At 43.0% G+C, this 14,006-nt stretch overlaps 1 protein-coding gene across 1 annotated transcript; it reads right to left on the reverse strand.

Annotated features, from left to right (window-relative positions):
* Nucleotides 1-1,601: 1,601 nt before the first annotated feature.
* On the reverse strand, nucleotides 1,602-2,328 carry LOC119353553 (26S proteasome non-ATPase regulatory subunit 7 homolog A-like). The gene is made up of 3 exons (XM_037620175.1): nucleotides 2,142-2,328; nucleotides 1,811-1,903; nucleotides 1,602-1,720 (listed from the first exon to the last, which is right to left on the reverse strand). The coding sequence occupies exons 1-3, from the start codon at nucleotides 2,326-2,328 to the stop codon at nucleotides 1,602-1,604; spliced, it is 399 nt and encodes a 132-aa protein (XP_037476072.1).
* Nucleotides 2,329-14,006: the final 11,678 nt, after the last annotated feature.

Here is a 14,006-nt window from a genome sequence, read left to right on the forward strand (position 1 = left end):
GCGCCGAAGACGGCCTCACCGGAGCGAATCGTGGTGGAGGCCGAGGCGGATCGGGGCGGCCGGAGTTGGGGGAGGAGACCTCCTCGAGGTCCTCCGGGTGGCTTGGCAGAGCTTTGGTGAGGTGTAGAGGTGGTGCGTGCTCGAGAGTGAGCTCGGGGGCCCTTTTTATAGGCGGCCCTAGGCGGTGGCCGCGAACGGGGGTCTCCGGTGAAGGTTACGGCGGCGCAGGGCTTGGTCGGGGGTAATTAGGACGTTGGGCGTCATCGTGGAGGTCCACGGTTCCGTTTAGGCGCTAATCGAGCTGGGATTTGGTGCTATGGGCGAATTCGACAGAACAGGGCGGCGCGGGCCCGTCGGCGGCAGTGAGCATGTTCCGTGCGTGCCGGGCCACGGCGACGGTGCCACGGGCGTGCGCTGGCATGCATGAGGCCACGCGGAGAGCAGAGGGGCGTTGGGCGGCGCCGAACGGCGTTGAGCCGCCGTTCCGTCCCCTGTCGGCTGTTACGGGGGTTCGGCCGCCGCAAGACACGCCGGCGCGGGCGGCCAGGGGCGCCACCGACGCTGGGAAGACGCCAAGCGCGCGTGCGGGGGTGCTGGCCAGGGAGAAGAAGCCGCGTGCAACGCGCCAAGCGCACTTTCAACGCGTGAGTGAAGCTGGCGGACGAAAAACGACACTGAAGTCTGAATTTTCTGAATTTGCAAAGGAACAGTGTAGCTCAGGTGTTCGACAGAATGTTTTTGGCCTCTGGGGATTTTTCCTTGAGCTGATTTTTGGTGGAGTGTCTTCTCATTGCTCCAGTAGGCTGCCTGATTTTTGGTGAAATTTTTGGAGAAGTGTAGATATGAATTTCACCAAATTTGGCAAATCTGGTCCAAACTTGCAGAGACTGAATTTTGAAAAATTTGAAAAGAGAAGGAGTGGATCAAGATGGTTCTGGGTTGTGGGTACAAAGGACTTTCAAGGAGAGTTGGTTTGAGGTCAAAACTCAAATGCAAAAGGGTACTTGCTTTGAAAAACTCTCAGGCTCCAAATAATTTTCAGAAATGATTTGAGTGAAAAGAAAATTAGGATATAATCCAAAACTTGCTTGGATTAGTTGGGACAGAGAACTTAGGTTGATTACCAGGAGGAGGGGAGGTTTTGGAGGGGTTTTACCACATGGGCAAAATACAAAGTCATGGGTGGTTTTCAAGATATGAAAATCCCAAGTTTTCATAGAGTTTCTTTTTAAAAGAAAAAAGATTAAACTCCCAAAATAAATTTGAGAGGGAACCAACAGAGAAGAAGTTTCAAAGGATCAAACACCATAGCTTGAATAAAAATAAAAACCTTGCCAAAGAAAAGGAAGTTTTTAAGAGGAAGGTTTTCTGGAAAAAAAATTTAAATGGCCTCTTTTCAAAAACCACAAAGTTTTTGCTGAAAACCAAATAAAACTTTTGGAGTGTCACAAAGGAGGGCGTGACGGCGATGTTCACGCTTGCCTCCGTGAATAGCTAGCCTCCATGAAGAGTTCATGCTTGCATTCCAACATTGGTCTGTATGTATAAGTTGCAAGTAATTGTACCGAATAATTGTGTACAAACTGAGAAGAGCTTCTAGATTACTGCAGGATAAATGGTTGTAGAGCAGAATCATACTTGGTAAACAATGCATGAACATCCAAGTCATTCTCCTTCAGTTTTGCACCAGTGTTGTACCAGTCAACGACATGCTCCTTGGCTGCATTCGAAACAGCTCATCAGTATTCAACAGAAACAACTACACAGGGCAAGTCCAAGCATATCTAATAAAAATTCTAAAACAGCATACCGCTGATCCACTTGAACATGGAGAACATAGACTCATGGTAATTATGGTCGAGGAACCAGATCCTTCGGTCCTTGTCAACCTCCTCAAACGGCACTACAAGATCACACCCCGACGCAATTCACAAATTCAGTAAGCCACCATCGTAATAAATAGCTCTACACATCTAATCACGCAAGGGTTTCACGCTAGTGGATCTAGCAGCAGCTACAGCTAGAGCGGGTTCTGTGAACCCTAGGCCCCGCCAGAGGCACCGATCCCCCGGAAACAGGTCGGGGACCCGGATGGCGCAAACCCTAGCAGGAAAGAGGCGGGGGTTAGTTCGTTCGCTTACCGGCATAGGAGTTGGTGACGTCAATGACACCGTCGGAGGACGTGCCGAGGAGCATGCCGACGACGTGCTTCCTGGTGTCACGGGTGGCGCGGTTGTAGTGGTCGACGATGCTGAGCAGCACCAGCGGGTGCACCACCACCTTCTCCAGTGTCCGACCCGATAGCTGCGCCGCCTTCACCACGTCCATCTCCTCTCCCTCTCCTCGGTGCGTCGTTAGGGAGCAGCGCGAGGGGCACGGCCCCGCGGGTGGAGAGGGAGCAAGGGCGCAAGCGGGCCGAGGGATCCAAAGGTGGGTGGCGCGAGCGGGCTGAGGGATCTGACGTCGTGGCTGCGGTAGGGGATGGGGCGACGGCGGAGTACGGGGCACTTGGGTTGGATCTGGATCGGGGAGAAGGGGAAAGAGAGAGGCTGCAGAGAGAGGGAGAGAGAGAGAGAGAGGCGGGCGCGGGCTGCTAGGGTTTGGATTAGGATGCTGAGAGGTGGACGGTTCAGATCGGCTAGAACGAATGGTTCAGATCGGCTAAGGGGGGTGATCCGTGGGATGAGCCTTGATTGGCTTAGAAAATTTATGGTTTGAAATAGTTTCTAAGTACTAAAACTATGGGTGTTTCGTGAAGCAGCTATCAAAACTATTTTGCAAAATGGCACAACTAAATTTTTCTCTCAAGTTAAACCACATTTTTTGGATGATCGCCAATTTGAATGCATTTTTATCTTTCTACTATTTTTAATCATTTTTCGATTGCCCGAATGAGTTTTTTTGAAGGACCTACCATATATTTGTTGCAAATTGGACCAAATCAATTTTAAAAAATACTAGGACATATTTAATTCACAATTGACCAAATGGTTGGGTGTGAAAAGTTTCAATCCACCTCTCGTGAAAAAGACAAATTTCAGTAGATTCAGTTGGAAGTGGGTAAAATTTGAACTGTAGCTACCTCATAGTTTTCTCTTTATTTCTTTCAAAAATCACTTCTAGGTACATAAGTATCTATTTAATCAGAGAAACATCAAAAAAATTCCAAGATTCAACAACTAGCTAGGAACGGTCATGCCCGCCGTTTTGACCGCTTTTTGAAACGGGCATAAAAAATTCAAAAAAAAATCAAAAAATTGGATAACCTTCGCATTGTGTCATTATATGTGACCAAGTTTCCAGGAAAAATAATAAACTTGTAATACAGAAATTATTTTTAAAAAGTGCTCACAGAAATGAGCTATCGTGCGTGAAGATTCATGGCTTTCAAGCCAAATGATCAATCTTATGGCCACATTCATGGCAAAGTTTGTTCAAATGATTTCATTTTGTGCACAAGGGTGCATTTTGGAATTCCAAACAATGTTGCCTAAGGGAGTCTTCATTTTCTTTGCACGGAAAATTCATTTTCCATTTTTCGAGTGCCCGAATTGAGTTTTTTTTGTGAAGGACCGACCATATATTTGATGCAAAATTGGGCCAAATCAATTTTATAAAATACTAGGCCATATTTAATGCAAAATTGACAAAATGGTTGGGTTTCAAAAGTTTTGATCCACCTCTGGTGAAAAAGACAAATTTCCGTTGATTCAGTAGGAAGCAGGTCAAATTTGAACTGCAACTGCCTCATAGTTTGCTCTTTATTTTTTCCAAAAATCATTTCTAGGTACATAAGTATCTATTTAAGACAAGAAACATCAAAAGTTTTCCAAAATTCAACCACTAGCTAGGAACGGTCAACCCGCCATTTTGACCGCTTTTTGAAACGGGCATATGAAATTCAAAATAATCAAAAAATTGGAAAACATTCGCATTGTGTCATTACATGTGACCATGTTACCAGCAAAAATAATAAACTTGTAATACAGTAATTATTTTAAAAAAGTGTTCTCAGAAATTAGCTATCATGTATGAAGATTCATGGCTTTCAAGCCAAATGACCAATCTTATGGCCACATTCATGGAATAGTTTGTTCAAATGATCTCATATTGTGCACAAGGGTGCATCTTGGAATTCCAAACAATGCTGCCTAAGGGAGTTTTCATTTTCTTTGCATGGAAAATTCATTTTCCATTTTTCGAGTGCCTGAAATGAGTTTTTCTTGTGAAGGACCTACCATATATTTGTTGCAAAATTGGACCAAATCAATTTTATAAAATACTAGGCCGTATTTAAATCACAATTGACCAAATGGTTGGGTGTCAAAAGTTTTGTTCCACCTCTGGTGAAAAAGAGAAATTTCCGCCGATTCAATTGGAAGTGGTTCAAATTTGAACTGCAGTTGCCTCATAGTTTGCTCTATATTTTTTTACAAAAATCATTTCTAGGTACATAAGTGTCTATTTAATCAAAGAAACACCAAAAAAAAATTCCAAGATTCAACAACTAGCTAGGAACGGTCATGCCTACCGTTTTGACTGTGTTTTGAAACGGGCATAAAAAATTCAAAAAAAAATAATTGGAAAACCTTCGCATTGTGTCATTATATATGACGAAGTTGCCAGGAAAAATAATAAACGTGTAATACAACAATTATTTTATAGAAGTGTTCTCAGAAATGAGCTATCATGCGTGAACATTCATGGCTTTCAAGCCAAATGATAAACCTTATGGCTACATTCATGGCATAGTTTGTTCAAATGATCTCATATTGTGCACAAGGGTGCATCTTGGAATTCCAAACAATGTTGCCTAAGGGATTTTTCATTTTGTTTTCACGGAAAATTCATTTTCTATTTTTGAGTGCCCAAAATGAGTTTTTTTGTGAAGGACCTACCATATATTTGTTGCAAAATTGGACCAAATCAATTTTATAAAATACTAGGCCATATTTAATGCACAATTGACAAAATGGTTGGGTTTCAAAATTTTTGATCCACTTTTGGTGAAAAAGACAAATTTTCGTCAATTCAGTTGGAAGCGGGTCAAATTTGAACTGCAACTACCTTGTTGTTTGCTCTTTATTTTTTCCAAAAATAATTTCTAGTTACATAAGTATCTATTTAAGAATAAATACATGGTTTGGTGGCAATACATCGAGGTTTGGATGGTGGCCCAGGGCCCCAACTCCAAAGAGTGTAAACTCGCATGCCCGTCGCGTAGTCACCGCATGACCTTGGCATTGACATGCGTTCTGGGAGGCCTGGGCAAGTCTAGTGGGTTGGGCACTCCCTAGGTAGGTGCTAGGAAGAAAATTACAATAGAAGAATCTCACGAGGAGACCGACCTATGCTCAAATATGAATTAGCAGCTAAGTGTTTGATTAGCGGTACGGGAAATGCACATGGATAATGGGCATAAGTTTTGGCTGAGGATGATCATCTACTAAGAAGAATGTCTTCACAAATTTTCAGCTCAAAAGGAGGATCCTAGGTGGTACTTGCGTTGCAAAGTACCACACTGGACAAAAATATGAATGTTGAAGCTGGGCTCAAAATAATGAATGGATTGAGCTGAAATTTGGTGGAGGATGGTTATTTGGGCATAGGAAAGCACTATACAAAATTGATACCATTTGGACATGTCAAGTGGTACTTCTTCATAATGATCATCTTTGGACCGAAAATTGGGGAAATTAGCGAGAGAAATTGGAGGAATGAAATGAGCTCAAATTTCGTGTAGGTAAGTTACATAGGTATGGTCATGCGCTGGTAAATTTTCAGATCATTTGGGTAGGCCTAGCTAGTACTTACTTCACAAAGCTTCTCTCGAGGTACAAACTTTGGAATTTTCCTGAGAAAGATTTACCAGGAAAATGGAGCTGAATATTATCATGTGGCAATGATTTGGGTATGGAAGAGTGCCCAAAAAGTTTGAGGGTAATAGGAGGGGTCTAGATAACACTTGCTTTGTAACGTGCCAATCTGGCCATAAAATATAAATTGAACCTGGGCTCACATAGATGATTTGCTGAGCTACAATTTGGAGGAGGGTGATAACTTTGGCATATGAAGGAATTGTATAAATTTCATGTCATTTAGATATATAAAAAAGGTACTTCCTTCACAATGCTTCTAGGTGGACAAAAACTTTGGAAATTTCCCGAGGAAGATTTGCTAGGCAAATGGAGCTGAATTTTGTCATGAGGCAATGATTTGGATAGGAAAGAGTGCCCAAATTTCGAGGGCAATCAAGAATATAGAAATAGCACTTCCTTCATAAAGTGTTGTTGTGAACAGAATAGGAAAATGAATATTGTTGAATTAGTTTTGAACTATGCAAGGAAGGATTTTTACATATTTGACGAAGATATGACCCAAATAATTTATGAGATTTTTTTGGGAATTTTGGGAATGACAGAAATATAGGTTACTTCACAACCTAGGGCAAAAATTGACACGTGGACATGACACATAGGAAAAACTGATGAGGTGGCGCCTAGTCATACCAATCCACCACAATTTACAAGGTTATGAACATCTGTATTGGTCATGATGAGCTAAAAATAAGGTAGCGGACCAGTGCTGTCTGCTTTATGACCATTTCGTGTAAGGAAATTATGACCTTTCTGATCAAAATGGTCGATATATTTTAGGGTTTGGAGCCCCCCGAACAGCTTTTGACCAATTGGTCTCAAATGGTGATAGATCTACGACCAATTCTTCTAGGGTCACTAACAGAAGGTCACTAGTTGACATATTTCTTGTAGTGAGCCTTTTCACCGGAACGGGCCTCTATTGGGTCGTGCCACATGTGGACGTATCATAGGCACCTCCTCTCCAATGAGTCGATGACATCTGTCCGAACATTTAGCCGACATGTGTTTCCTCTAGCCAATGAGAATTTTACACGTGGAAAATTCCCATTGGTCTGGGTTGTTAACGGGTTATCGGATCCAAAACCGGACCCGATAGCTTAACAGCGTCCCGTTACGGTGGATACCCCATGTCGGTCACCCTTGACGAAAGCACTACCATGACGCGCGATTTATCGTCATGGAAGTGGACACTTCCGTGGTGATAATTTTGGTAATGTCATGGAACACTTCTACGATAGCACAGGTATGACTATCTTGATTCTGTCATAAATTTGTCATGGATGTACATGCATGAAAGAAAACGTGACCTACTATGACAAACACATATCATCACGGAAGTATATTTTTTGTAGTGACATGAGTAGGTGGTTCTCTCTCAGACAATGAGTAGTGGAAGTGTAGGCACGTTCTGATGGTTCTCTCTTGAATAAAGAAGGGGGTGGAGGGGTATATATAGCCCCCACACAAAATCTAACCGTTACACACATCTGACCCAACTCAGTCAGACCGAATAGGTGAACTCGGTGAGACCGATTCAGTTCAAAATGCGAACATTAGGATTCTCAGTGGGACCGATGCGCTAGGGTTAGGGCAAAACCTCATCTCGGTGTGACCGATTGCATAAACTCGGTGGGGCTGACTTCAGCAATGAGCAAACAGAGAGTTGGTCAGGCAAACTCGGTGGGACTGATTGCTTATTTCGTTGAGACCGAAATAATTACAACAGGAAACAGAGAGTTTGCAAGGCCATCTCGGTGAGACCGACATCCTATCGGTGAGATCAAATTGATTAGGGTTTCTAGCAGTGGCTATGTCAAGTGAACTCGGTGGCGCCCGATGGATCAAATCGGTAGGGTCGAGTTTGACTTTGGATTTTGGACAATATTTGGAATTGAGAAAGTGGTTGAGGGTTTTGGAGCATATCACTAAGCACTTTGAGCAAGTAGACCATTAAGCAACACCTCATCCCCTTTTAATAGTATTAGCTTTTCCGATGGACTCAATGTGATCTTGGATCACTAAAATAAAAATGAAGAGTCTTGAGCTTTTGCCAATGTTTGTCCTTAGCATCTTGAAGGGGTTCCACATCCTCTTGTCCATGCCATGCCATTGTTGAACTTTCTGAAATATGCTAGATGAAAACATTAGTCCAACAAGAGATATGTTGACATTAATTAGCAAAATCACCCAGGGAGCACTTGTGCATTCATCACGCCACCTGCCCTTATGGGGCCCTCGGGCATCGCTTTGTGTTGAGTCCTTCGCCCAAAAAATCACATAGATTCCATACAGAACATATTAAATCACGAGGGCATTCTGATCTTGCTAGATATTGATTTTCTATAAAACAAAAAACTTACAGAAAAAAATTGACATTGGGCACTAGATTAATAGGTTAGTCCAGAAAAATAACATAAAAATGCACCAAAACCATTAAATAAATGATGTAAATATAGCATGAATACTTCAAAAATTATAGGTAGTTGGAGACTTATTGGTCTCAAACTCCTTCTCCATGCTCTCCGTGGAGGAAGAGGTCACCACTTATTCGAGCTCGTGCGGTAATCTCTCTCCCACATACCCATTGTTTCTGATCCCTTTGCAATCACTCACATTTAAATACTTCAATCAGCCTTGGTGTTCCTATCATCCTCCATCTTGCTGCACAAAGCGGCCATCCGCAAGCATTTGGCCTCAACAAGCACATCAACTATTCCAAGCAATGTCTATGCCACAATGGTCGCTTGGCCATGCTTAAAGGGCCAAATTACATCTCCATTACCCACAAGGCCATCAAGGCTTGTAGCTTTGACCGAACCCTCGCTTTCGATGCTCTTGTCTCCGCCCTCGACGTATTAGGGCTCACCAGCACTTTGGAGGCACCCGTTCACGATGAAGATACGCTCGCCAAGATCACCACTCTCTGCGACACCTACGATTAGGACAGCATCGAGATGGCTGGCCATGAGGAGGTGACCTTGCCTACCCAGTGATCTGCCGCACACACACGGTGACCAAGCCCCCTTGCCACGGGCGTGCCATTCACCTTAATCTGCTCAGGACTTACCCTTTGTTCCATGTCTTCCTGTTGCACGGTGAGGGAGTCCTAGATTTAGGGGTCCTCAGGTGTGCGGCCTATACGATATGGGTCGGGCTGATGGGTTGTGAAGACAAAGCAGAAGACCACCTCGCGTGTCCGGGTAGGACTACTATGTGCGTGCAACGACAAGTTTGGTGTCCGGATGTAATACTCCTTTCCTCTGAACCGACTTTATATAACCCTAGGCCCTCCGATGTGTATATAAACTGGAGGGGTTAGTCCGTAGAGGGCATTAGAATAATCATAGGCTAGACTGCTAGGGTTTAGCCATTACAATCTCGAGGTACATCAACTCTTGTCACCCCTATACTCATCAAATACAATCAAGTAGGACGTAGGGTTTTACCTACTTTGAGAGGGCACGAACCCGGGTAAACACTATGTTCCCATTGTCCCTTGTTACCATTGATCCTAGACTCACAGCTTGGGCCCCCTACCCGAGATCTGCCGGTTTTGACACCGACAATGGTGCTTTCACTGAGAGCTCCGTTGTGTAGTCACGAAAAGCGATCTATGGCTCGCCTCGTCATCAATGACGATATCACTTCTGGAAGGAGCCTAACTTCAGGACATGTCCTCCAGCTGGTTGGTTTCATCGTGGGCACCCGCATGGCCATTAAGCCAACAGTGTCCCCCGTGATCGCCAAATACCACCCGTACATCAGTCTCGAATCACTAGTACGCGTCGGTGCTATACAATCGGTTTTTAACCCCTTTCTGCGATGGCATTTGGAACCATCACCTAGTGAGTGACGGCGATAGGGGGCCCTTCCCACACGACCCAGAAACCGTCGGGGATAGGAAGCCTTGATGCATAAAGTTGTCCCTATATAACCGTTTCCGATATCTCGAATATCCCAAACGCTTCATCCTTGCTACTCGTTTGTGCTCGCATTCCCATCGTAGTCAGAGTATTGTGGTTTTACCTAAAACCAGGCAGATTCCAGGCACGGGAGCTTTCTAGGCAGATTCCAGGCACGGAAGTTTTACGATGCTTGGCATATCACAAACAGTTCAAGATTATAAACCGTGTACGATAGTCAGACAACCACACACATTTAGTTTCCCCGCACCGTATGTGATAGTGTCTGACATCACACATGCTTTGCAAGCGTCAACTGTGTGGATGCTTGCAGACGTTTCCTTTCTGTGAACCATCTCCGATTATGGTGCATATCACAAACATTTGTGTTTTACCAACCGTGTGTGTCGTAATGACCTGCACACCTTAATTTTGCCCTAATTTAATTGCTGCTATTTAAAATTGTACCTAATTTAAACTCAAAAGTAGGCTATAGCTTTACTCATATCCATCAGGTTCAAACAACCAATGCATTACTCGATTCATAGGTACACATGTTTAAGAATTACATAAGCACCAAATAAAGAATGATGAACCAGGGTTCTATACTTGTACTGTTATAGACAGACATTCCGGTCGCTGAACAAGGTGAAGCGGAATGGCCCTATTGTGCTCTCTGGAGGCAGAAGGCATGCATGACTCTAGTCCAACCCCTTGTGATGGCCGACCGCCAACCATGTAGTTTGAGAGGTAACCTTGAGTAAACTGCTTCAGGATCCACTGCAAAAGAAAAAAGATTCAGACAATGTCATCTAACACAACTCATTACGGGTAGTAAAAAGAAGGCTATAGGGTGCTTATTTACCATCCTGCAGTTCACTGATGTCTTGCATAAAGTGTAAACAAATAGTTCGATTGACATCTTTTGACCCATTTTAACAGCAATCTTTATCAGTTTCCTCACTTGATGCTGGTTCATGAATATCTCATTGCCCCATATGCATAAAGGGTCGAAGTGTGGATCTTTGGCAATGATATATGTACCTAAAAGCACCAAGTTAATATTAGAAGCTAAACAAAAATTGAAAAATGATGTAGTACAACACTCCCTTCATCCCATTATATAAGTTTTATTACATGTATATCTAGACATCATCAGAACATTAAGGTATCCCTCTTCCTTGTTGCTATGTAGCCTGGGATTGCATATTTAGTCATTCAGTGCAATGCATGTTGCTATGTAGCCTCAAATATATTAAATATGGCCCTATTTAACCTACTGATAAATGGGTTATAGATATATTCACTGAAATGTCCAATTCGATGATTAATCCCTTATCAGCCCCAGGCTATATGGTACTAGCTACCGATATCCTGAACAGTGAGTACATATAAGCAATGCGATGAAACTAACCACGATGGTAAAACAACATTGTTCTCAATATTGTCCTACATGAGTACATACAAATGTTGGGGAACGTAGTAATTTCAAAAAAATTCCTACGCACACGCAAGATCATGGTGATGCATAGCAACAAGAGGGAAGAGTGTCGTCCACGTACCATCGTAGACCATTAAGCGGAAGCGTTATGACAACGCGGTTGATGTACTTGTACGTCTTCACAATCGACCGATCCTTAGTACCGAACGTACGGCACCTCCGCGTTCAGCACACGTTCAGCTTAGTGACGTCCCGCAAACTCACGATCCAGTAGAGATCGAGGGAGAGTTTTGTCAGCACGACGGCGTGGTGACGATGTTGATGAAGCTACCATCACAGGGCTTCGCCTAAGCACCGCTACAGTATGACCGAGGTGGATTATGGTGGAGGGGGCACGGCAGACGGTTGGGAGAGATCAATGGTCAAATTGTGTGTTCTAGGGTGCCCCCCTGCCCCTGTATATAAAGGAGCAAGGGGGAGGCCGGCCGGCCCTGTAGGGCACGCCAGGAGGAGGAGTCCTCCTCCTAGTAGGAGTAGGACTCCCCTCTTTCCTCCTCCTACTAGGAAGGGGGAGAAGGAGAAGGAAAGGGGGGCGCCCCCCTCCTAGTTCAATTCAGACCAGAGGAGGAGGGGGTGCGCGGCCTGCCCTCGCCGGCCCCTCTCTCTCTCCACTAGGGCCCAACAAGGCCCATTAACCCCCGGGGGGTTCTGGTAACCCCTCTGGCACTCCGGTAAAATCCAGATTTCACCCGGAACTCTTTTGATGTACAAATGTGGGCTTCCAATATATCAATCTTTATGTATCGACCATTTCGAGACTCCTCGTCATGTACGTGATCATATCCGGGACTCCGAACTACCTTCGGTACAGCAAAACATCTAAACTCATAATACTGATCATCATAGAACTTTAAGCGTGCAGACCCTACGGGTTCCAGAACTATGTAGACATGACCGAGACATATCTCCAGTCAATAACCAATAGCAGAACCTGGATGCTCATATTGGTTCTTACATATTCTACAAAGATCTTTATCTGTCAAACCGCATAACAACATACGTTGTTCCCTTTGTCATCGGTATGTTACTTGCCCGAGATTCGATTGTCGGTATCTCAATACCTAGTTCAATCTCGTTATCGGCAAGTATCTTTACTCGTTCTGTAATACATCATCCTGCAACTAACTCATTAGTCACATTGCTTACAAGGCTTATACTGATGTCCATTACCGAGAGGGCCCAGAGATACCTCTCCGACAATCGGAGTGACAAATCATATTCTTGATCTATCTCAACTCCATGAACACCATCGGAGACACTTGTAGAGCACATTTATAATCATCCAGTTACGTTGTGATGTTTGGTAGCCCACAAAGTGTTCCTCCGGTATTCGGGAGTTGCATAATCTCATTGTCATAGGAACATGTATAAGTCATGAAGAAAGCAATAGAAGTAAACTAAAACGATCAAGTGCTAAGCTAATGAAATGGGTCAAGTCAATCACATCATTCTCCTAATGATGTGATCCCATTTAACAAATGACAACTCATGTCTATGGTTAGGAAACATAACCATCTTTGATTAACGAGCTAGTCAAGTAGAGGCATACTAGTGACACTCTGTTTGTCTATGTATTCACACATGTATTATGTTTCCGGTTAATACAATTCTAGCATGAATAATAAATATTTATCATGAAATAAGGAAATAAATAATAACTTTATTACTGCCTCTAGGGCATATTTCCTTCAGTCTCCCACTTGTACTAGAGTTAATAATCTAGTTCACATCATCATGTGATTTAACACAATAGTTCACATCTTTATGTGATTAGTTCACATCTCCATGTGACTAACACCCAAAGGGTTTACTAGAGTCAATAATCTAGTTCACATCCCTATGTGACTAAAACACAAAGAGTGATCATGTTTTGTAACATTCAGATCCGTATGTATTTCGCAAATTTTTATGTCTACAATACTCTGCATGGAGCTACTCTAGCTAATTGCTCCCACTTTCAACATTTATCTAGATCGAGACTTAGAGTCATCTAGATTGATGTAAAAAGCTTGCATCGACGTAACTCTTAAGGATGAACTCTTTTATCACCTCCATAACCGAGAAATATTTCCTTAGTCCTCTAAGGATAATTTTTACCGCTGTCTAGTGATCTACTCCTAGATCACTATTGTACTCCCTTGCCAGAATCATGCTAAGTTATACAATAGGACTGGTACACAACATAGCATACTTTATAGAACCTATGACTAAGGCATAGGGAATGACTTTCCATTCATTTCTATTTTCTGCCGTGGTCGGGTTTTGAGTCTTTACTCAACGTCACACCTTGCAACACGGGCAAGAACTCCTTTTTTTGACTGTTGCATTTTGAACTATTTCAAAATTGTGTCAAGGTATGTACTTATTGAAAAAACTTATCAATTGACTTGATCTATCTCTATAGATCTTGATGCTCAATATGTAAGTAGTTTCACCGAGGTCTTTCTTTGAAAAAACTCCTTTCAAACACTCCTTTATGCTTTCTAGAAAATTCTACATTATTTCCAATCAACAATATGTCATTCACATATACTTATCAGAAATGTTGTAGTGCTCCCACTCACTTTCTTGTAAATACAGGCTTCATCGCAAGTCTTTATAAAACCATATGCTTTGATCACTTTATCAAAGTATATATTCCAACTCCGAGATGCTTGCACCAGTTCACTTTATCAAAGTATATTATTTATCGTAATTCATAGTGGTATTGTTGAAACTGTTATT

Source organism: Triticum dicoccoides, chromosome 1A, assembly GCF_002162155.2.
Source record: "Triticum dicoccoides isolate Atlit2015 ecotype Zavitan chromosome 1A, WEW_v2.0, whole genome shotgun sequence".
Taxonomy (NCBI): domain Eukaryota; kingdom Viridiplantae; phylum Streptophyta; class Magnoliopsida; order Poales; family Poaceae; genus Triticum; species Triticum dicoccoides.